This window comes from Pantherophis guttatus, chromosome 1 (assembly GCF_059756535.1).
Source record: "Pantherophis guttatus breed Tessera chromosome 1, ASM5975653v1, whole genome shotgun sequence".
In the NCBI taxonomy this organism is placed as follows: domain Eukaryota; kingdom Metazoa; phylum Chordata; class Lepidosauria; order Squamata; family Colubridae; genus Pantherophis; species Pantherophis guttatus.
This window is the reverse complement of record NC_142063.1, coordinates 76576684-76602266: the sequence shown is the minus strand read 5'-3', so window position 1 is coordinate 76602266 and position 25583 is coordinate 76576684. Positions and strand designations below refer to the sequence as shown.

The window sequence follows — 25583 nt, the reverse complement described above, 5'->3', positions numbered from 1 at the left end:
TATTGGGGATGAGACCAGCTAATGCTGAGGAAAAAAAGCCACCATAAACCAGATTGAGATTGATTTTTCTTTTAAGGAAGATTCAAACCTATATAAATGAGGTGAGAATTTACTTCAGCCAGTATCTGAGGAAACAGAGCTTCAAATGGTCCCTAAGGAGATGCAATTTAATTTCAACTGCATAAGGACACAATAAAAAATGTAGGTAATAATCTCTTAAAATCTGGACGGGTTAGTTTCTTACTTAGAAGCATTCTTATAAAAATATAATTGGGTGCCATACAGAACTAAGTCCAGCACTTTAACTCTGAATAATTTGACAGCTGCTGCTACATGCGTATGTCATGTATATTTAATAATTGCAAAGGATGCTTTTGGACATCTCAGAAGGAAGTCCTTTGTTTAATTAATCCACTGAGTAAATAATTGAATGTCTACACGTTTAAAGGTTGTAACTTGCTCTGTAGGTTTACTATTGATCTTCCAGCTAATTCTGGAAACACTTTTTTGGAGAATATTAAGAGCTTTGTTTACAGCAATTAATCACAAGGCATTCCCTATAGTAGTTAATGTTTCACGGCATCTACACAGATCCACCAAATTTATGGAAATATTAGCAACATCATTGGCTGAGAGGAGAATTGGAACAGGGTGACCTCTTTTGCTCCCTCTAAAAATTGGCCTTATCACTCCTTCTTTTAAATGTTTACTTTCCATTTCATAATACTACTTCCCAAATTAACAGTAGTTGGGATCATTTGAATTCTGATTCTTAGATTTAACAATTTAAATTTTAAACTAGTCATATTTGCCAGTAAATTTAATGCTATGATGACAAGGTTATTTCCATATTATAACATCCATACTCCTCAGTTACCACTTTTTCTTCACGAAAATCAAAAGATGCTGAGTTTAATTTAGGAAAGTTGAGGTTGTGACATAAAAATTTGATCTGAAGATCCTTATTAGAGCTATGCCCAGAAACAAGCTAACCTTTTAGAGACCTTAACAGGAGAAGTCTCAACATTAGATTATAGTTTAATATCTAATTACTTTGCCCTTCACTGTATTTCCACATTTCTTCCCATCTGTGTAACAGCCACTAACCCCTGATAGGATCCTTCACTATTAAATTAGTGAAGCAGAACCAGCCTTTACAAACCACCTCTGTTGTTACTGACAATTATTTCCAACCAATACAGTCTAATAAGAAGTCTGAGGCTATGACACAATTCTTTGAAGCCACAGAAGTCAATCATCTGAAAAGATGCACAAGTATGGCTTGTAACACTTATGAAATATTTGCCACATTTCAACAAATGGTCGTTTATGTTTAAAAACACTTAAAACCTGGTCAATATATCTTAGGTGGAGATCCTTCTATTTTGCCATCTGACGATCCCCTTTCTATCTAATATACAGAACTACAAAAACTTAATTTGTCAATTGAAAAATATTAAAGCTCAAAGCAAAGACACAGTCTTACTCCAATTCCTAAAATCCCATCCCATCAGGTATGCATTTGCGCTACTCCATCTCTTCACTGCCATAAATAATTATTTCTAGATTCCAAAAGATTGGCTTAATTCCATTGTTCTTCCTATACAAAAAAATGGATACAAGTCTGATCCTACAATTACTGCCCTATCAGGACAATTACACTTTGTAATTGTAATTGTAATTATGCTTTAATGTTGCTTTTAAAAGAACTCAATTATGTCCTCACCTAGCTGGATCAGGATAGATAGGATGTTCGCGGGATCCTGCCCCATCATAACGTGAGAGAGAAATGAGTGAAGATTCCAACAGCCTCCTACAAAACAAAGCAAAAAATATATTAAGTATTCATTATTCCACTTCTTTGGTTTCTTGTCTCCTCTAAAATGAAAATTCTGAATATCTTGTATACCATCACTTTGTTTTGTTTTTTTGCTTAATTTGGCCCAATAGTCACTCTAAGCACAGCAAATAGTTCAATTCTATTAAAATATTGCCTGCTTTCTCCTTCCCCATAGGTTTATTACAAGGGTTTGGCTAAAAATGGTACCATTTATGATGTAATCACCACATGATCCGAAAGAAAAATTAGCATTTGTGTGTTATATTAATGACCTACCAAGAGGGGGAAAAACATCTCTAAACCTACAGATTGGGAACCTGGAGCTATAGCAAAGTATATGCAGTTCCCAAATAGGCCTCCTGTTTTAACTACTGTTAAGTTCTTACACAATTTTATCTTATTTAATACTACAAAAATGTAAATGTAATAGATCATGGAATTACCAGGACATTACAGAAATTATGATACATATACAGTTGCCCTTGACAATCAACATTTTCCCAGTACAAAACCTAGATATCCTATAAGAAATATTTTGATTACATATACAGCATACAGCATATACCATAGAAAGTCAAAAGAAGTGCCTATGAAGTTTATGCAAAGTTTTCAGTATATAGTTTTCAAGATTGTTTCCTCTCTGTACAACAGTATTTTCAAGATTGGAATATAATTATGTGAGGAGCAGGTTTAATTTCTAAAAGCAGGAATATATGTGCTGTCTTTGAATACATTTGAGCTACCCATGTTTACTCCATAAATAATTTTTAAAAATATACTGCAAGTGCCCCCCCAGCTGAGTGCAGGAAGTCACAATTACTACACCCCATAGGCCAATTGCCAATCTTTTTGCAACAGTAATTTATGACCTTATCATCTCAGAATTAGATTAGTGCAATATACTTTGCACATGACTGCCCCTGAAGACGTTTCAGAAGCTGCAATTGATTCAAAATGCAGTGGCCTGACTGCTTACAGGAGGATGTATGTATGCCCATAGTATGACACTTATGTTGAGGTTGAGATTGTTAGAACTAGGCTTCCAAACCCAATATATTGATCAATTGGTTCAATCCCTCCCTGGTGCAGGAATCCACTAAAACATCCAACCCTGTTTGAAAGGAATGTAAAATCTGCCCTAGTTCTAGGTCAGATCACTGCATCAAAAAAATTCCAATTTTCAACCAGAATCACTATTGTTTTAATTTCAACATGTTGGGCCATGTCTTGTTTTGGTTACAACAAAGATAGGCCCATTCTTGAGCCTTTTCAATATCTGAAGACTACATTGTACTCTTTTGTTATCTTATGTGAGTTAAACATGCCAAACTCTTAACTCTACCTCATAGGATTCGAATTCCAGATGCCTTATCATCCTTTTCTGCAGTTCCCAATTTAATCGGCATAGAAGAACAATAGAAATATCATCTGGACTCAGTGCTTCTGTTAACACAACCCAAGACTACACTGGTCTTCTTAACTGACACAACACCGGTTTGATCATATTCTTTTAGTGATCTACTTGTACTCCTAAATCATTCTCACTGCACTGGTATCAATCCTGTAGTTGTACAATTTATTTTTATTGCAGAAATGCAGGAGTTTGTACTTGTCACAGCTGAACATCATCTCACTGAATAGATGTCGTAGTAATATTGAACTGTTGTTTTCTTCTGTAAGCCAGTTTTTAGAGTTAGGTATCATCTGAAAATTTAATAAGCCCTTCTTGGTTTGCCTTCTAAGGAGGTAGATTCAGAAACTTTTAGTATTAATAGTACTTGAAGGGAATGATTCCAACAGTGTGGAAGCCAGTTAACTCCAGTCTGAGACAGATCCAGCAAGTCCCCAAGACTCCTTGTCTGGACCAACTGACAACCTCCCAGATTCTGAAATTCACTCTCCCAGTCCCAAACAGAGGCATGCAGAGCATGATGCAGAAAATAAGCAATCCTTCCGTTTCATATTTTAGATCCTTGCCTTTGGCAAGATTGCTCAGCCAGTAAGGAATCCATCAGACTGCTGAACTGGTTGCTTGCTTATTTGTTTATTTGATTTATATAGCCATTAATTTCACACACATAACTCTAGATGCTGGATAAAAACAAATAAAAGACATTATATGAAATAAACACAGCAGCCAAGCTATTTTACCCATCTTGACCTCAAGGATACCATGAGAGATTTCATTAAATACTTTATAGATATTAAGCATTTTACATATATTATCCACTCAAAGTCTTATGATTAGGCAGCAGATAACATGTAATAGATAGATAGATAGATAGATAGATAGATAGATAGATAGATAGATAGATAAAGCTGAACCATCTTCACAGCATTCCTTTGCTCTACCAACCTAGTTACTCTGTCATAAATTGTGTCAAGTTAATCCTAACAGTAGAATCTTAACAAATTCACACTAGCCCATACATTGGTCACATGGTTTTTAAGTGCCCTTATATAACTTAATTTTTAAATTATTCATTCTTCCTTGGCATCATTCCCTTTCATTTAGCCATCTACACTTCTTACTTATAAGACTCTGTTTCCATTTCTTATACATTTCCTTTTTGCATCTTAGCTTGTCATTCATTAGTCAATGAATTCACTAATCATCCATACAAGACTTTTAAAATATTTCCATTTTTTTCTTCCCATGAGGATTTTTTCAAAGATTTCTTATCCCTCTTGGATTTTTTTAAATCTCTAGGGCTTGAAATCCTGTTATACCACCCTTTTTCTCCCTAAAAACACCATTTGTGTTTTCAGTTTCTTGGTCTTATCATCTATGGCCGTGATGGCAAACCTATGGCACACGGAGCCATATTAGTGGGCACGTCAGCTCAGCTCTGGGGCGCATGCGCGCGCCAGCCAGCTGATTTTCGGGCCTTCTGGGCCCACTAGAAGTAGGGAAACAGGCTGTTTCCTGCCTCTGGAGGGCCTGGGGGCGGGGTGGGGAAGGCCCGTTTTTCTTTCTTACCTGGCTCCAGATCCTCTCTGTGTATCTGGGAAGGGCGAAAATAGCCTTTCCCACTCCCTTGGAGGCCCTACGGAGGCTGAAAGGGCCCATTTCCCGACTCCCGGTGGGACAGGAAGTGACGTTTTTTCCTGTCCCCAGCCTCCAGAGACTCCTAGAGAGGCTCCTAGAGACTCCTAGAGAGGCTCCTAGAGACTCCTAGAGAGGTTCTGGAGGCTGGGGACAGCAAAATAGTCACTTCCTGTCCCACCGAGAGTTGGGAATTGGGCCCTTTCAGCCTCCGTAGGGCCTCCAAGGGAGTGGGAAAGGCTGTTTTCGCCCTTCCCAGATACACAGAGAGGATCTGGAACCAGGTAAGAAAGAAAAACAGGCCTACCAGGCCATCATGTGCCAGGAGCAGGGGGGAGGGGATTGCGCACGCATGCGCGTGGGCACGTGCGCACGCGACCCTCCCCCACCCCCTCTCTCCTGGCACGCGATGGCAAAAAGGTTAGCCATCATTGATCTATGGTTTTAAGATCACCTCATTCACTCTCTTCTAGTAATGCTTTTTATCTCAACACAAACAACTAGAATGTCCTTCCACCTCTGTCTCAAAACAGATTTCCCATTTATATTGTTTGGTATTTTATAGGCATGTAGCAGAGGTGGGTTTCAGCAGGTTCTGACCAGTTCTGGAGAACCGGTGGCGTAAATTTTGAGTATTTCAGAGAACAGGTAGTAAAAATTCTGACTGGCCTCACCCCCATCTATTCTCTGCCTCCCAAGTCCCAGCTGATCGGGAAGAAATGGGGATTTTGCAGTAACCTTCCCCTGGATTGGGGAGGGAATGGAGATTTTATGGTATCCTTCCCTGGAGTGGGGAGGGAATGGAGATTTTACAGTAACCTTCCCCTGCCACGCCCACCATGCCACCTCCACAGAACCAGTAGTAAAAAAATTTGAAACGCATCACTGGCACGTAGATATTCTCTTCATTGTGACCTTTCTTGGGCTTCAGAATTCTTTAGAATTTAGGCTAGCACATTATCCTTTGCTTGGAAGACAAGAATGTTTTTATTCAAGTGACATGAACAAAACTCCTAGATACATGCAACAATCATTGATGTATGAAGGATATGAAAGGATATATACAAAACTATCTAACAATCCCCATCCCATAATAGAAACCTATAAAATGGTATCAGTTATTATTGAAGGGGCAAGGAGTACCAAACAAATTAAGAAAACATTGCTCAAGGGGGCATTCAGATGTAAAACTGCCTAACAGTTTAATTTTCAATAACCAGCTCTTCTGGTTATATAGCGGCCATCACGTGCCAAAGGGGGGTGGGGGTGGCAGGGAAGGTTCGCATGCATGCTCACACTCATAATTCTATATGCCCCACCCTGCACATGCGCGCACAACCTTCCCTCCCCCCACCAGTCTCCTGGCATGCGATGGTCCGGTAGGCCCATTTTTCTTTCTCACCTGGCTCCAGATCCTCTCTATGCATCTGGGGAGGGCGAAAACAGCCTTCCCCACCCCTTCAGAGGCCCTCTGGAGCCCCGAAACGGCCAATTTGCCAATTTCCAGTTGGACAGAAAGTGATGTTTTTTGCTGTCCCCAGCCTCCAGAGACTTCTAGAGAGGCTCTGGAGGTTGTGGACAGCAAAAAAAGTCACTTCCTGTCCAACCGGAAGTTGGGAAACGGGCCGTTTTGGGCCTCTGAGGGGGTGGGGAAAGCTGTTTTCACCCTCCCCAGATGCATAAAGAGGACCTGGAGCCAGGTGAGAAAGAAAAATGGGGCTTCCCCCCCCCCAGGCCTTCTGGAGGCAGGAAACAACCTGTTTCCCCAGCTGGCCGGTGTGCGCATGCGCACGGGATCTGAGCTGGCGTGCCCACTGATATGGCTACATGTGCCACCTGTGGGATGCGTGTCATAGGTTCACCATCATGGCTATAGGATGTGAGGAAGGCTTAGGGAGGCCTGGCGTGGGTCCAGCTTCGCAACTGAAACATGGCCTGCACTGGCTCTCCAGGACCTTCCCCATCCCAAGGCAGGCCTTGCACAGCTTCCTGCCCCTCTGGTTCCCCCAATCTTGGACCTCCTCCCACCCCATTATATCTTACTCCATTACCTCTTCTGAAGATCACCTTTCCAACAGAGCACCCAGCCAATACAACAAGCAGCCTCCATACAGAGGCTGCCTTGCACTATTCTGGAGTTGGGCACCAGTCACACAATCTCTCAGAAGAGCATGATTTTTCACAATGACACCCACTTCCAGCATGGCATGAGGTGGCCTCTGTAGGAAAGCCATGCGTCACACTGGCCTGTCACTCTTTTGGATAGATGATCTTCAGAAGAGATAAATGGAACAAGATAAACGGGGTAGGGTGGAGGCCCAAGGTCTGTGGGCATCTAGACAGAGAAGTAAACTCAAGAAACGCAGCAGGAAGGGATGGGGGGAGGGAGATAAGGAGTGGGGAGTGATGCAGTGTTGCTGCAGTTGATCATAAGGGTGGACACATTGCCAAGTGCCCAAATTGTGAACACATGACTGCAGGGACACTGAAGCAGCTATAACTTTGGATACAGGTCGTAAATTCCTTTGTTCAGCCCTGTCGTAATTTCAGTCATTGAACGAATAGCTGTAAGTCAAGGACTACATGTATAAAGGCTATGATCTGTAATACTAATAAGGTTATCAAAAGTCTTCAAGGAACTTCTAACTTTTGCTTTATGAAAATTTATGCTCTTTCAATCACAAGTCTAAAATCCAGAAAAATGCTGATGCACAAAAATTATTGGAATACGCAAAAGTCAGAAAACTTGCAGAGATATGCTGATACAACTTTGACATGTTCCCCCCCCCAAAAAAAATCTCCACTCAATTCACTAGAGCATTACTGTCAAACCCTCTGGGGCTTCATAAGCAGCCAACCTTACAATATTTATGCAAATTAATAAACCACCTTCAAGGTTAGAAGACCTGGCCTGTCAGTCATTGTTATTGCCTAGCTCAACATCAATACCTTCCTCTTCCATTTAAATTAGTAATACACATTTCAAGACATGTGGATTTGCAACTGGCAGCATTAGCATCCAAGAGGAAAAGGCAAGTCTCTGATCAGCAGAACAGGAGGTGGATTTATTTTTCTTTACTTGTTAGCATTTATTTTGCCTTCTCTCCGGGAGGTTCAGGGCAGCTCACATGAGGATTACCCTTTAATTTATCCCACCTGTGACCTTTTGAGATAGGGAAAATCAAAAAGAGTAACTTGCTACTCGCCTAATAAATTCCATATCTAAAGCTAGAGTTGATTCCAAACTGTCCAGGCCCTAATCAAAAACTGCAGATCAGGTTTGCTTGTTTCTTTGTTTGTTTATAATATTTATATAGCTACCCATCTTATAATCAACCAGTATGTTTTCCAGCTATACATGAGAACTGAGACTGTGTTCGGTCTATAAACATGAACTGGAATTTTTGGCGGATGGGGAGAATTTAAGGAATAAAATGAAGAATCAAAGCAGCAGGCTTCACTGGTGTTTTCTCTTCCAAAATCAGTCATCTTAGTATATTCAAGTCTAAGAAGAAGTGGAGTGTCCCCACCCCAATAACACTATTTTATTTTCAGCAAATGCTCTCCAGATCTGCATTAAGGCAACACTAGGCAATTGAAGAGGTTGCTGTACAAGCTGTCTAGACAATATGAATGTTGTCACAAATGGCATCTAAACACAATTAGCCGAGAAATTATAATTTCCATCCTGTTTTTCTGTTCACTAGGACGACGGCATTTTACCTCCTCCAGATTGTCAATCAATGCTTCGGTGATTAAGATTAACTTGGCTCAATGAGTGATGCTCTAGACCTCACTTGCTAAATTTGCCCATGTCTACTTTTATTCTTTTTCTTTTAATATCTGAGGTATAAAATTCCCATCTGTTCAACAGTGCTCTCTGTTGTGCTTGCAACAGATTGCCTGCCTTCCAGATATTAGCACCTGCTCAATATTATTCATGGATTGTAAACACGTGCTGCTGTTGGGAGCTGAAGAAAGGATGGGAAGGCCCTACTTGTATTGATAAAGTTTTAGAAGCAAGTTTTCTCTGGTCTTCTTTTTCCTTAAGAATTATCACCACCAAAATTATAACATAAGAAGTTTGGGTTAAAAATAGCAAACAGAATGGACTACCGAGATGTAATCAGAAAATCTGTTAAGCCTCTAGCACTTCCAGAATAGAAAATCAGAGAATGAATTAAAATATTCTGAAAACTGCTGTCATGTCATGGCCAAAAACCTGCACAAACTAACTTGTCTGACAGCACTTCTCCTAAAAGGAATCAGAAAAAGTAGGACATTCCTCCCTGTATTTTGCACCTAATTCCTCAAATCCCAGGGAAGTATCGCCTCTCCAAGGCATAGGCATTTAATTACTCCAGCAGAGATTTTTCTAAAGTGATCTTCATTCCTCAAAATCACACCCTGTAGAAAAAACCAATAATAGCTCCAAGACACAAGGAGCCTCCAGAAGATCTATTGTCCATACTGTTCTGGAGAAATTTATCTTTATTTTAAAGGCAGAACTTTTATCTGATATCTTGAATCTGAAGTCCAATCTTCTTGGCCATGCTATGTAATCTTGAACTATGGAGTTAATAACCCATTTTGTCCAAGACATGCTTCCATCAGCCCTCATCTTGTTTTTCTTTAATCAACTTTATTAAATTTCAAAATTGTATTAAATACAAAATAACAAAAAGAAAAAATGGGAGGAGGGTATCAAAAAAGCTAAACAGTTAAAAAGTTATAAGAAGGAATAGGGAATTGCCTTCTGATTTTCTTCAGTATATAGGTATAAATATATAGTAGATGAATTCCTTACTCTTAAGTTAAAACAAAAACTCAAAAACATTGTATCAAATATACAGATTAAACAAAGTACCATTAAAATTATATAATAAAAGAAATTTTACTTGTTTAAACACAAGTTTAAAAATACAGAATACATGTCCATTAATATGAATAAAAGTACACAATATTCTATAATCAAAACAAGATCAGCTCTCATCTTGTATTCTCTCACTTGAATCACTGCTGTTGGGAATGTGGAAGCTTGATGAGTCACGGCACAGCATGGCTGGCTGCAATTACATAGAAAAGTATTTTGTACTTCAGTGTAATTTCTCCATAGGAACATTAAAGGGAAGAAAATCAAAAAGAATTTAATGTTTTTTAGGGCTATTCATACACCCCCTCTGTGTGTGTTTGTGTGTGTGTTGTTATTATCCTTTAAGTCTTCTGCTGTCACTAAATTTCATAAAATACTTAACAAGAAATTTTTGTAATTACATTGTGTATAAAAAGAAAGATTAAATGGTAAATTCAAATAGAATTCCATTCTGAAACTCTGCTCACTTAACAAAGGAAGTGTTTGCTTTAATAAGAATGCTTCATTCTTGAGAATGTCCCTACAAAAAAAGTGTTTACAGTATTTCCATTCCAAGAAGCTTTACAATAGGAAACTCGCTAGAGATATCTAGGGAAAATACTATGTAGAACAGAATGATTTTCTAATTTGACGAAGTAGAATATATAAAGGACAATTCAGAAAAAGTATCAGTAGAATATTAAAAACCTTTTTACACAATCTTTTTTATATTTAAAATGCCACAGAGGTTTGCTGAGCAGGCTACGATATTGTTAGACTAGCATATTGATTACAGCCAAAGATCTGAACAATATTCTGTATCATATTATTTCTGTTTTAGTACAATTCTGTAAAAATTCTGTAGTAACCACAGCTTGATAAGAATACTATTTAGAATGATTAAATTCAATCACAGTCAAATCTGCTATCATAATAGCATGGCATTATTTTTTCTTATTTTAAATGTTTTATTTGTGACTATGTAGAGATGAGAGTTAGACAGCACATCAATTTTAATAATAGTAATAATAATAGTAATTATAATAAGAAAGCAAAGGTAGTACCAGTGGTAATAGCCACCTTGGGTGCAATCCGCGCTGATAAATTTATTGCAAAAGGCAGCTTCATTTGGAACAGCTTACATCCCACAATGATATCTATAACACCATCAAAAATCTACATCTGCTTACCCCAGGTCCTTGTGACGTACTCACTAGATGGATAAAAATGCTAAATCCAACCTGAACATCTGGCTGTGTGATGACAATCATCAGTAAATAGCAAAAGGCAGCTTTGCTTGAACAGCTTACATCCTGCAATGATACCTTTAACACCACTGAATATCAACATCTGCCTATCCCAGGTCTTTGAGAAGGACTTGATAGGTGGATAAAAAGGCCAAATCCAGTCTAAATATCTGCTCACTGTGCAACCAACCACAATAATTATAATATATACCCACTCCATGATGACCCCTTGTCATGAGGAAGACACTTGTGATGCTCTGATGAGGTTGAGAACTATGCTGGTGGTAGTATATTCTACCAGCAAGTCACTCATGCCGAACCAAGTCTTAGTTTGCTGTATGAGGCATGGGGTGTGAACATCTGTAGGGCTTTCCTAAAATTACCCAGTTTCAGAGTGTATCTTCCAGTGAACTATATATTCCAATCATTTTTCCCTGTGTCTAGACTCGAGAATACATTTCTTCTTCGCCAACCACCAGAAAAAAAGAGGACAGAGGAACAGTTTTAGAATAGAACAGCAAGGGAAAGCTAATACAAGTAACAACCAAAGGAAAATAGGATGAATCATCTTTAAAGCAAGCAATGTAGTTGATAGGGCTCTGCATTCATTTGTTGGATAACTGGGAAGGGGCCAAAAATGTTGAGTCCAGCTTATGGGAGGGTTCGTCGGAAGACAAAATTCTGCAAGAAGCAACAGCTCAGTCCAAATGTCCTGCTGGTAACCGACCCAGCCTTTTAGATAATGTTCCAATAATTGATTCACTTTTGCTACTTACCCATTAGAGCCTGGATGAGTCAAGGATCACAAATGAATCTTAATGCTTAATAGCTGGAAAAGAGCTTTCCAAAACTTGGATGTAAACTGAGATTTGCAATATGAAATCACATGAGTGACTAAGCTCTTGTACTTAAAAACAAGGTCTAGAAAAGGTTGCATTGTTTCCTGAGCTGATGGAATGCATTTCCAAGGAATAAGATGAGCCATCTTTCCACATAAGCCACCACCACAAAAACAGTCATATAACCAGGGGTGAAATCCAACAGGTTCTGACAGATTCTGGAGATTCGATAGCGGAAATTTTGAGTAGTTCAGAGACCTGGCAAATACCACCTCTGACTGGCTCCAGAGTGGGGTGGGAATGGAGATTTTGCAATATCCTTCCCCTGGAGTGGAGTGGGAATGGAGATTTTGCAATATCCTTCCCCTGTCACGCCCACCAAGCCACACCCACAGAACCGGTAGGGAAAAATTTTGGATTAAACCCCTGCATATAACCCTCAACAGCAGGAAAATCTGTAATAAATTCCATGATCCAATAGTCACAAGAGTAAAAAGGGATGAAGCCAGCCAGCTTTCCAGAAACAGACTTAACCCAGTGTCAAACACAAAATGAAATATAATCTCTGCTATCTCCTCTCACACTCAGCCACCAGAATCTGAGTAGCTGATACAGAATTTTAAACATGTCTTCATCTCTGCAGTTCTATTGTCATGGCAGAGTTGCAATACTTTTTTTCTCCCTTAAAAGGAGGGGAATGTATAAATGACCACTGTAAATCAACTGCACATCATTCAGTGTAAAAGATGAAAAAGTAATCTGTGCACTTTCTGTTTAAGACCAGGCATACGTAGCCTTCTATGGTTGCACTTTACCTGATCTCACAGATCTACAGTTGATCTCCCTGCCTCCAAACTTTCCAGAAGTACCATTCTTGGGGAAGCACAAAGCGTCTTGGTTCCAATTTTGCATAGGGAGAGACGTGAGCATGGAACATCTTATTCAGATTTACATGACAATGTATCTATTAGCTGATACCGTGCCAGGTGTATAGGTGATAACAGGGGAAAAATTGTGCCCACCTGATCTGCCGAGGTAGGACATTTGCAGGGTTCTCAAATACTGTTTGTATCTCCTCTGGAACGGATGGATGCATCTTCAAGAATTTGTCTCCATTGCTGGTATGCTATCTTTATTGCAAGCAGTTTTATTGAATGGTAATATGAAATGAAATGGTAGCAACAACAATTGGGATGGGCAGCTTAGTCATTAAGTGAAGCTAACTGGGAAATCACATGACTGCTACTGTGCTTACCTTTTTCCCACCCACCCCCATTCTTTCGAATGCTCACTGGAACCCTGAGGTAACTGGCTCACAGATGCTGCTTGTAACTGACACAACTAATCAGTTTCAGATGGCTTTTTTTCCTCCTCCTAACCCCTCCCCTGCCTTTTGGAATACTCATCCAGGTACTGGGATAATTTGCAAGAAGAGAATTAATATTTATATTTACATTCATTGGAGAGGAAGAGATTACAAGCAGTTATGCTGGCAAACAATAGGAAACACACATCAAAAGGAATGTGTTGGTGCTGAAAGGAGCTTGCTGGGAGCCACAAGGAGACTCGGCAAACAGCTAGTGGACTTCCCATTGTGTGCCTGCTTATTCTCTTACAATCAATTCCTCTTCCATCTTTCCATTCTGTGAAGGGGGAGAAAAAAAATGAGTCAGGAACAGGATAACACATACTTACCGTAATGGTGAACACATGACAAAGGATGCTGTGAAAGTCATATATGCAAGCGTTAGTTGCAAAGTTATTTTTTCAGCACTTTTGTAACTTTGAACACGCACTAAATGAAGCAAACAGTTAAGTGAGGTTTAGCTATAGTCGTAGTTCCATACAGGTGGGAGGAGGAATCTGAACTAAAATATCCTCCCCCACCCACTCTCTGCCTGGAAGAAAATGGCCCCAACTCAACATCTGAGGTGTATGTTTGCGTCACAAAAGAGCAGGTCTGGATGTTTGAGCAATGCCTATGAAAGGCATTTTCAATTTATTTCTGATTTACTCATGCTTCTTGAGTAGATCATTTGAACCTAACAGTTCAATCTTACAGATTAATTTTCTATAAAATTTAGCAATTTATACATTATACTTTATTCTAAAATTGGCCAGACAACACCTTAAATAAACTATCCTAGACTAGCAATAAGGATAATTAGGATACTAGAAAATATTCCTAAGAAAAGAGATGGAATAGAACTGGATAAATTTAATATTGAGGAAAAATAATTTAGGAGAATATGATAGCATTACATTATAGGATGTCACATAACGTAAGTTGAGTGCAGGACTTGAAATAATGATTTAAGTTAAATAAAGATTCCAACAGAATACTAAAAATATCCTTCCTTCCTAAGTTGAAAGTAATTATCCTATTTTTTGAAGTATAAGACACACTTTTTCCCCTTAAAAGAGGATGAAAATTTGGGTGCATCTTATACACCAAATGTAGCCCCGCCCACCTGCCAGCCCCCATCCTTTGGCCTCTGCCTTCCAGCAATTTGCCTCCTTGCAGCAAACAGCCCATTTCAGCTTCAGCACAGCCTGGTTAGCACAAGCAGCTGATTATCGGTTGGATTGGCCTCCTGACCATCAGATGTTTCAGGCTGCAGGGATTGACATTGCCTATTGTTGCGCACTCCGTTTGCTGCAAGGAGGCAAGCTGCTGGGAGGTAGAGGCAGATTTATTTTTCTTGTTTTCCTCCCCCAAAAAGGTAGGTGTGTCTTATAGTCCAGAGCATCTTATACTCTGAAAAATACAGTACTGAAAACAGCACTGGGCTCATCTTCACTGCATAGGTTCAAGCATATACCAACCAGCTATTATTCTCCAATGCCTTAATATAGATTCCTGCACCACTAGGGTCTGGATTACTTAAACAGACCTTCCCAATTCTATGATTCTGTTTAGTCTCAGAAAGTGGAAAATTAATCTATAGGTAAAGACAACATGATAGAAGTGAGAAAGCATCCATATAATATGATTCTGATTATAGGAAACTCTGACTACTCTGGAGAAAGATGATGCCCTGTTGCTTTTCTGATCACTCTACAGCAGGGGTCCCCAACCGCTGGTCTGTGGACTGGCACTGGGCATGCCAGAAACCGGATCACGCAAATAAGCAAATCCCCATGTAGGTAGCATGCAAAACCGCAACCCCTCTAGTCCAGAGAAAAACATCTCTCCACGGAACTTGCCCCTGGTGCCCAAAAAGTTGGGGGCCGCTTGCTCTACAGAATTGTAAAAGCAAACACAGAGTTATATTTTGAACTTTCAGTCACTTAATATTTTTAAGAAATCAAAAATCGAGGCGGTTAACAGTAAAAAAAAAAAAGCATTCTGCAGGAGTGAGGGGAGGGAGAAGATGGTGGTGGAAGAACCAAGATAGTGTCAACTAAAACGTTTCAGCCAAAACATGAGAAGTTAAAAGAGTGGCTCAACGAGAGGAAGAAAATCCAGGTTCTATGTAGCAAATTCAATCATTTTATCTCCTGTTTCTAAGAAAGTTGCCTCTACCATTTTTCTTCATCCTTAACATCTGGAGGCTGCTTACAGCCATTACAGAGAAACAAACAAACAAAAAATGACTAACGGGCAAATACTACAATAATATTATATTTCTGTTTGACAGATCATGTTATGTTTTAGGCAGTCTGTAACAATGTGTTATCACCCATGGCTCTGTAGCATCTTGTCATCTATACAGTCAAACATCTAAAAAATTCAAAATGTTTGAATACAAAACAAAACCTTCCTATTGAAATATTTTTTCCATAGGAGAAAGGGTAACTATTCCTGCACTGGTAAATAAGGTACAGACTTTAAAAAGGCTCTGGGGACAAAACTGTGGGAAATTAATGAAGCTGAGAAGTTAGAGCTGGAAACCTATGATAAATTTAGACAGTGAAAAGCTGTGGTTGGTTTTACGAAAACAATATTGGCTCAGGATTCTAAGAAAGACTTAGGATTTGGAGCTGCTGAAAGGGCACAGGTTCAAGAAAGTTTAGGTATCCTGAAACGATCCAGGGAGAGTTTCTGAGAAGATCTCCAAGAGTTGGATATTTTAGAGTAGCTTGAAAACCACAAAGAGGAGGAAATGTCATACATTTTTATCTCCCTAGAAGACATCTCAGAAGTTGGAGACAGAGATAGGAGAGACCATGTTCCAGCAGCCAGAGACTGACAGCCAGCGACAAAGACTGCAAACTAGTTTAATTACCTTTATTTATCTTAAAAGTATGAATAGAATATAGGAGCGACAAAACACTTATTTAGTCCATTTGATAGATTACATCCAAAATAAGATAAGAGTCTACCAGATGCAAAAAGCTTTACTTTGCCTTTAGAGAAAGCAGTCAGAAATACCTATGTGAAGTTTCAGGAAGTTGGGTGGCAAATAAAATTTACATTGTTATAATTATTATTAAGGCACTATGATCGGTGGCATGGAAGATGGAGCTTTGGAATGAGGATCTATAAAGTATGAAGCTTAAGAATGAATTTAAATGCTTGATTTGCTTTATTATAATTCTTTGGTAATTAAAAAATAAATTTGGTAATTTTAAAAAGATAAAAAATGCAAGAGGCATTTGCAAGTTGTATCTGAAAACCTGTTGTGGTCTGCCGGCGGCCTACAGAGCTGGTAGCAGAGTTGGACAGTGAGGAGGTTGGGGAGGAACATGGGCCAGTCCTGGAATCTGGGGAAGGCTCAGACGAGGGCTCTGCTTCAGAGGCAGAGAGGGGGCCAGGGCCATCTGGGACTTATGTGCTGCCTCCGGAGCCTCCAGTCGGACTTCAGCGAGGCAGAGGAACAGGGGGAGCCTGTTCCCAGTGTGCGCATGCGCAGAGCTGCCAGAAGGCAAGAACAGTTAAGACAAAAGGGATGACTCGGGAATAGAGCTCGGAGATGATTGGCCCCTCCCATAAAACATAAAGGAGGTGCAAAGCAGGGGTGAAATATAAAATCTGTTATTACGGTTCTGTGGGCGTGGCTTGGTGGGGGGGTTAATGTGACTGGGTGGGCGTGGCCAACTTTTTTTTTTTTTTTTAACTTTTCAAAGCATTTTTTCTAATGCTTTGAAAAGCCTCTGCCGATCAGGCAACTCAGCTGGGATCGTCAGAGAGGTATTTTAAAAAATACCTCACTGCAGATCAGGCAACTCAGCTGGGAGTTGCCAGAGATTTTTCAAAGCATTTTTTTACCACCTCTTCGGCCAAGAGGTTGCAGAAAAAAATGCTTTGAAAAGCCTCTGATGATCCCAGCTGAGCTGCGCGATCATCAAAGGCTTTTTAAAAAAACTTTTAAAAGCATTTTTTCTTCGGAAGAGGTTGTAGAAAAAATGCTTTTAAAAGTAAAAAAGCCTCTGATGATCGTGCAGCTCACCTGGGCATGGGGGGGGCAGGGATTTTTGCTACCAGTTGTCCGAACCACCCGCTGTCATCGCTACCGGATCGCGTGATCCGGTCCGAACCGGAAGCATTTCACCCCTAGTGCAAAGGCACGTGAGCCTTTGCAGGAAGCAACTTTGTTCGTTCTGGTCGGTTTAAATTCTGAAGCTCCATTTTGAATCTGTGCTCCATGTGGCCTTGCAAAGCTAATTGCAGGTCTTTGGCAGAATGTCAAGAGAGATAAAGGTGGGTGCTTTTCAGCTTTATCCCGAAGAACTGTGACAGACTTCAATTTACAAACTACTTGTGACTCATTACGGGCTGTGAATGAAAAGAATTCACAGCCGTTGAAATAAAAAGAGGGGTTTTGGGATGAATCGTGTGCTTTTTACTGACTCAGGAAGCCTAGGTCGAACAAAACCTACAGAAACTCCCATAACAGTGTCTCTATCAAAAGGGCCAATGTTCATGACTGCATCTTTAGGTTTCAAGCACAGGAGTTTAATCTATCTATCAACATTTTCCCATTTTTCAATCCATATATACTTCTATCATTCACTAGCAATCAAATGAAATAGAGTTGAATTCTTTCAAATCTCAAAAATTCAGCTTCCTATAAACATCATATATATTCTTCTACTAAATATAAACAACCTGAAAGTGATAGTTTAAAACAGTGGAGTCCCAATGCCAACTTCTGCAACTGTAAAGACAAACTAAATCACCGTATTGATAAGGAATGGTTGTTTAAGAAGTAGAGACTTTACCTTTTGGAAAAAACAGGTCAAAAAAAAGCCTTGAAAATGGGCCAAAAGAAGCCTCAAAAATGGGCCAAAAAAGCCCTGAAAATGGGCCAAAGAAAACTCCAAAAATGGATTGAAAAAAGCATTGAAAATGGGCCAAAAAAGCCCCAAAAATGGGCCAAAAAAAGCATCGTAAATGGGCTGGAGAGCCTCAAAAACGGGCTGAAAAAAGGCCCGAAAACAGGCTGAAAAAAGCCTCAAAAATGGGCTGAAAAAAGCCTCAAAAATGGGCTGAAAAAAGCCTCGAAACTGGGCTGCAAAAAGCCTTGAAACTGGGTTGAAAAAAGCCCTGGAAACAGGCTGAAAAAAGCTCCAAAAATGGGCTGAAAAAGCATCGAAACGGGCCAAAAAAATCCTCAAAAACAGGCCAAAAAATCCCCCCAAAATGGGCCAAAAAAGCATCGAAAATGTACTGGAGAGCCTCAAAAACGGGCTGAAAAAAGCCCCCAAAACAGGCTGAAAAAAGCCTTAAAAATGGGCTGAAAAAAGTCCCGGAAACAGTCCGAAAAAAGACTGGAAAAAGGCCAAAAAGTCCTCAAAAATGGGCCAAAAAAGCCCCCAAAACAGGTCAAAAGTATCCTCAAAAATGGGCCAAAAAAAGCCGCAAAAATGGGCCGCAAAAAACCACAAAAAATGGGCCAAAAAAGCCCCAAAATGGGCCGAAAAAAGACTGGAAAAGGGCCGAAAACAGGCCCCCAAAAAAGGCAGACCAAAAACTTTTTTTTGTTGTTTTCCTGTTCTAAATTTATGTGCATCTTATAGTCAGGTGCATCTTATATGGTAGCTCAATTTGTTTATCACAAAATCATGCCAACTACACAGACGTCACAGCAAGAAGTTCCCTTTTACCTCTACATCAGAAATCTCAGTTTTGTACATGCTTTTAAAAAGTCACCTATTCTAAATCTCTCTCGTAACACCTTATGGTACTACAATATACAGTTTAAAATCTTCTACAAACCCAGAGGATTCACTCACTTACCCACTATTCTAACTTTATACTGTTCTAGTCAAACTCTACTGGAAACAGATAGCCGTTTTATCTTTACATGGACAGCAATTTCAACATTTATTTCCAGTTTTCAAAGGAGACTATGCCCTATCATGTCTCTAACTGTGTCACAGCTCCAGACTTTTCAAAGGGGAGACACACTTAAAAGACCAATTATTGTAGAAGGAGATGTATCGTCCAGAAAATGATAATTCATACCTTAGAATTATCTAACTATATCTCCAAATTTTAATTCAGAAAAAATAAACAAATATTTTTTACTCATAAGAAGTTTCTATTAGAACAGAACATTAGTCTTGTGCTTCAGTTGGGATTTTTCATTTATTTTATTGAGCCTGGCTAATTGTTCATTCTAGCTTAGAATTCTATATCCAAAAGCAGCAATTATCTTGAAATAGGAGGACAATTTTGGTGCATCTTTGGAAGATAATATTTGCTATCGGGTTTTTTTTTTTTTAATCTTTTTTTTTAATGAAGTCAGCCATATAACTAAATTTGCAGCAATTTAGAGTTACTGGAATAGTCAGTTAAGTGAACATGCAAAAAGTAATAATTAGAATGCATGTTACTCAACAGAGCAATATGACTACATTGGACAAAGCAAAAATTATTACTTTTCCATTTAAATTACTGATGTACAGAGGTCCCCAGGTAATGGATCTCAGAATCATAACTTTGTCTTCTGAAACTGTTATTATGATCTGCAAGTAGCTAAATTAATTTGGTGCCAATAATAGAGCCTAACACATCCTGAAATAGATTTTACAGGCAAGCAGCTTTGTCTTGCTACAAAATACAAAATTAACACGATAGGTACCATATTTTTCGGACTATAAGACGCTCCAAAGTATAAGACGCACCTAACTTTTGGAGAGGAAAACAAGGGGGAAAAATGTGTCTCTGCCTCCCAGCAATTTACCTCCTTGCAGCAAACAGCAAACAGCCTGGTCAGCTTCAGCACAGCCCAATTTAGCACAAGCAGCTGATTGGTGGTTGGATTGGCCTCACGGAATACTGCCTATCAGCTGTTCCAGGCTGCAGGGATCGCCACCACCCATTGCCTCCCATTGCTGTTGCCACCTATTACCACCACCATGTACCCCATTTTTGGCCTCTGTGCACCCCATTTTCGGCCTCCCTGTGTCCTGTTTTTGGTCCATTCCACTGCCGCCGCCACTGCCTATCCCCACTGTCTGAAACAGGCCAAAAACGATATGCGCGGAGGCCAAAAACAGGACAGACGGAGGCCAAAAATAGGGCACGCCGAGGCAATAGGCGGCAGCAGCAATGGGCAGCAATGGAGGCGATGGGCGGTGGTGATCCCTGCAGCCTGAAACAGCTGATTGTTGGTATTCCGGGAGGCCGATTCAACCACCAATCAGCTGCTTGTGCTAAATCAGGCTGTGCTGAAGTTGACTAGGCTGTTTGCAGCAAGGAGGTAAATTGCTGGGAGGCAGAGGCCGAAGGATGGGCAGGGCTTCAGCAACATTCGCTGTATAAGACGCACAGACATTTCCACCCACTTGGGGGGGGGAGTGCGCCTTATACACCGAAAAATACGGTAAGTGGTAGGTTAATTTAAAAGCTCTTTCACCAAATTCAGAGGAGGAAGAGAACTGTTTTGCTAACACATCTACTAAAATAAGAAGACAGACATTCAAAATCACAGTATTTCAGCACTGAAATGACTGGCTATGAAAAAGGCTCCCCACAAGGGGAGCCTTTCCAACGTGAAGCTACCTTTTAAACCATTTACATTTTAAACAAAATAGATGTGGATTTTTCAGTTAATTTCATTCTCCTCTCTAAGACAATTTTTTAACGTTTTAGTGTTTTTTTTAATATTAATAACACTTATCTCCTAGGCTTTCCAAGAAACACATACCGGTTAAATAAAATATACATAATTAATAATACAGACTCATTTTAAATCAATCTCCTGATCCACTTCAGGACTATAAAAGGTTTAAGATTGCTACATGCAAAGTAAGTGTAGCTAACACTAATCTCTCTCTCTTTCTCTCTCTCTATTTAAAGAATAAAATACAGCATCTGTAATTAGAAACTTAGCCATGATATTCAGCAATGGAATAGTCCATCTTCATTAAAGGCAATATTTTCTTAGCAATATAGATAGTCCTAAATTTACAAGCACAACTGGGACGTACATTTTAGTTGTTAAGTAATGCCATCATTAAGGGAATATCACATAGTATTCCGATATCTCAGGGGTTATCACAAAGAAGAGGGAGCCAAGCTATTCTCCAAAGCACCTGAATGGAATGGATGGAAACTAATCATGGAGAGAAGCAACCTAGAATTAAGAACAAATTTCCTGACAGAACAATTAATCAGTGGAACAACTTGACTCTAGAAGTTGTGAATGCTTCAACACTGGATGTTTTTAAGAAGAGATTGGATAAACATTTGTCTGAAATGGTATAGGGCCATGATGGCATGCGCGCCGGAACTCAGAAGAGAGCAGCTGGCCAGTGCGCATGCGTGCCAAACCAGCTGTCCGGTGCGCATATCCGCAATGGAACCCGGAAGAGAGCAGCTGGCTTCATGCGCATGCGCACCGGCCAACTGCTCTTTTCCAGGTTCTGGCGCACGTATGCGTGTGCACCCAAGTTTCGGCACTGGTATAGTTTCCTGGCTGAGCAGGAAGTTGGACTAGAAGACTCCAAGGTCCCTTCCAACTCTGCTATTCTATTCTATTCTATTCTATTCTATTCTATTCTATTATTCTATTCTATTCTATTCTATTCTATTCTATTCTATTCTATTCTATTCTATTCTTCTGTTCTGTCCCGTTCCATTCCAATCCATGATGGACATGATTGTATGACCATTTTTACCAGCTTCCCAAACTCACTTTGTTTGTCCGAAACCGGCCAGAAAGGCCACAAACCATAATCACATGACTAAAAGACACAGCAACCATTAGCAAGGGATCGAAGGCAAACAGTAAGGAAGGGAAAGAAGATTTCTCTCCCTTGCCATTAGCCTTCACAAAAGGAAAACACGAGAGATAACTCAAGGACTCCCTGTATACTATTATTATGCTTTTACTGTTGTATGGTTATTATTAGACTGAGAATGCAGCACAAATTTATCTTCACTAGTCTTGCAATCCCAGTTAAAACTTTCCCTTTGAACTGATGATTGTTTTTTTGTTTTTTTTATTGAAAAGTTTTATAAGAAATACAAACAATTTTCTCCCCCCCGCCCTTTCCATAATAATAAAAATTGTACATTTTCTTATACATAAGAAATCCTACATATACATGTTTCCCTTAAAGAAAGCATTAAAATAAGACATTTTAATTACATTCGGAGCTGCTCTTCTTCTCTTTCTCCCCTCATTCCACAACAAACCTTCTTCTTCTCCTCCTTTCTTTCCCTTCCCTCCCTCCTCTTCTCTCCTACTTTCTCCTGCCTCCTCTCCCCCCTCATCCTACTTCCTTTCCCTTTCCCCCATCTCTCTCTTCTTTCCCTTCTCGCCTTCACTCCTACTTCCTCCTCCTCTTCCCTTCCCTTCCTCCTCTCCTTTCTTCCATTCCTCACCCTCCCTCTCCTCTTCCTACCCCCCCTCTCTCCTTTCTAACTTCTTTGCTGTGAAACATTTTCCTCCTTTAGTGTCTGAGCAACTCCTATATTCTACTCATAGAATATACTTTCTTCTGCTACAACATTTCTCTATTGACCACTTTCCCCCCCTATCCCTTATCCCACCCACCCCACCCCACCCTGACTTCCCAGAGCAAAAACAGGGTATAGCATCTAATAAACATATGCTAAAATAAACTAACAAATTATAAAGTTCAAAACTCTCACATGTTCTTTAACTCCCTTGCTCCAATTCATCAACCTCCCTTTTATATATTCTCAAAACCAATTAAATTAAGTTCATTCTTCCTGCTTATAAAAAAATTTTTTCCTTAATGTATAATCCGATACTTTAGCAGTCTTACAAACAGTAAAAATCATGAATAAATTCCATTTCTATACCCTCAAACATCATTCTTTTTAAACATTACTCCCTAGTGAAATTCTGAGTTTAAAGAGAAAAAAGAAAGAGAAAAAGAAAAAAAAAAAAAGAAAAAAGAATTTTTCATCTTAAAATCTTACACATTTTATCACATATATCTTTTAAAATAATATAGTCTTATGTTAAGCATTTTAAAAATCTCTTGGTACCTTTGAAACACTTGTTTACCAAATATAAATTTCAGAATCTACAGGAGGATGTCTTTCAAATTTTCAATTAACCATCTTAATACCTCTAACTTTTTAGAGAGCAGCCCTTTACTATCCAAAACTAATTATCATTTTGCAATAAAATTCTGAATTTAACATTACTCCTCTTTGCTTCAAAGGGTTAGGCATCTTAGAAGCTTATACAATTTATCTCATATATCTTTTAAAATAATATAACCTTATGTTAAACATTTTATAAATCTCTTAATACCATTAAAACACATATTTGTCCGATGCCAATTTCAAAATCCACAGGAAGATATCTTTCTTAATCTTCTATTCTTCTCTTCTTTCTATATTTTTTCCAATCCTTTTTTTTTTAATAAATTCTTTCAACAGCCAGCCACCCCCCCCCCCCCGTTTTATTTTTGAAACTTTTAAAATGGTGATTTGAGGTTGATGTTTCTGAAATACTCGCTTTCTTCTTGAGGCTGCGTTTTCTAACTTGAAATCCCCAGTTCGTCTCTTCTTGCTTGTATAATCATTCAGTCCATTTCTTTGTCCATATAACCAAAATTTGTTGCCATAAAGATTGTCAGCTTGCAATAAAGAAACTATTTGTTGCTTTTCTGTCATTTGAATGGAAACGTCCACCAAAATCTTTGTTTCAACTGTGCCAGCCAGTCTCTTAATCCTGTCCATCTCCTGATCTTCCAAAAACAAATTCTTCTGAATAATTTCCTGCTGTCCCTCTAACAACTGCTTATATTTTCCCAAGCTGTTTTTTGAAAAAGCCCTTTCAATTGTATTCAACAGGGCTGAAGTAAAAGAGTCTAAAAGTTCTTGAAAAGCCTGGACTGTCACGGCTTGGGAATTTGCTGATTCACCAGCCCTGTTGTCAGCCATATTTCAGCCACTTTGTATTCATCCAGCTATCAGGACAACAATTCAACTCTTTTCCACCCAGTATAAAAACCAGATTTTAGTTAAAGTCAGTACCAAATTCTTTTCCTCAATACCAAATTCTTTCCATGGACGCTTGCACTTTAAAACTTTCTCTTAGGGTGTAATCCAGTAGCTGTATCACTGTTGCAAACTTTAACAAGCCTTAACAAGCACTTTCCCTGGTAGTTTCCTCCTCCCGCCCTCAGGCGCCATTTTCTGCATTTTAAAGTGTTACTTGCAAGTTTTCCTTTTGTTTTCTCCTGATTTGCTCTGTCTGCAATCAAAGTAAAGATGTTAAAAGTCCCCCCGTTGATTTTCAGCAGATTTTGGTCGCAGCTTCTAGCTCTGCTTTCGCGGGGTCATCCCTGGTCCAGAGCAGCTTGACAGGCTTCTATAGGGAGCCCACATCCTTTGCGCCCCAGGATTTCTCCTAGCGCACTTGGGGGGCTCTACCTCCGCCTGTCGACTCTTCTCTCTCCCCTTTGCCCGGGGAGAGGGTTCCAAGCCTCCAGACAGCTGTTTTTCGGCTGTTCTGGGGCTTTTACGGAACCAGGGATCGGGCGCTCGTAAAAGAGCGTCTTTAAAGCTTGCGGAGCCAAGCGGAAGTCTGAACTGATGATTGTTTAAAGACCATCAAAAATTACTGATTATATACAACACTCTTCGACTTCCATAATATTCAGGGACTTTTTCTTCTGAACAATCAGAAAGTCTATCAGGTGTATTACATCATTTCATTCATACAGTCCAAATAAAATTCATACACATTCATAATACTGTATATAACTACTCATTTCATGCTGCAACTTTTATAGTATACTGGTGTGTGTGTGTGTGTGTGTGTGTGTGTGTGTGTGTATATATATATATATATATATATATATATATATATATATATTAGAACTTACGCATTCATGCATTTCATAATCTGCTACCAATATAGGTAGACTTTGACTTACAACCATTCAGTGACTGTTCAAAGTTACAACAGTGGTGAAAAAAGTGACTTATTTTTCAGACTTACGCCTGATGCAGCATTACCGTGGTTATGTGATCAGATGCTTGGCAACTGGCATGCACTTATGATGACTGAATGTCTCAAAATCATATGACCTTTGGACAAGCAAAGTCAATGGGAACGCCAAATTTACTTAACCACCATGTTACTAACTTAACAACTGCTATGATTCACTTAACAACTGTGGCAAGAAAAACCATAACTTGGAGCAAAACTCATTTAATAACAGTCTTGCTTAGCAATGGAATTTGGGGACTCAATTGTGGTCATAAGACAAGGACAACATGTAACAACCCAGGAAAGTTCACACAGGAGCTATTTCTTGTTTGCTTATCCAAATTACATAAATCTGAATAAAATATTTGTTGATGATGAAAAAAATA

General features: G+C 39.3%; 1 protein-coding gene across 9 annotated transcripts in view; it reads right to left on the bottom strand.

Moving 5' to 3' along the window:
* Nucleotides 1–25583, bottom strand: part of AMBRA1 (autophagy and beclin 1 regulator 1) — a 158465-nt gene that overhangs the window by 107549 nt on the left and 25333 nt on the right. For all 9 annotated transcript variants that reach the window (XM_060687582.2, XM_060687581.2, XM_087883229.1 and 6 more), the window contains one exon: nt 1727–1813. In XM_060687582.2, the coding sequence (XP_060543565.2) occupies nt 1727–1813 (87 nt within the window). The remainder of the gene's footprint in view (nt 1–1726; nt 1814–25583) is intronic.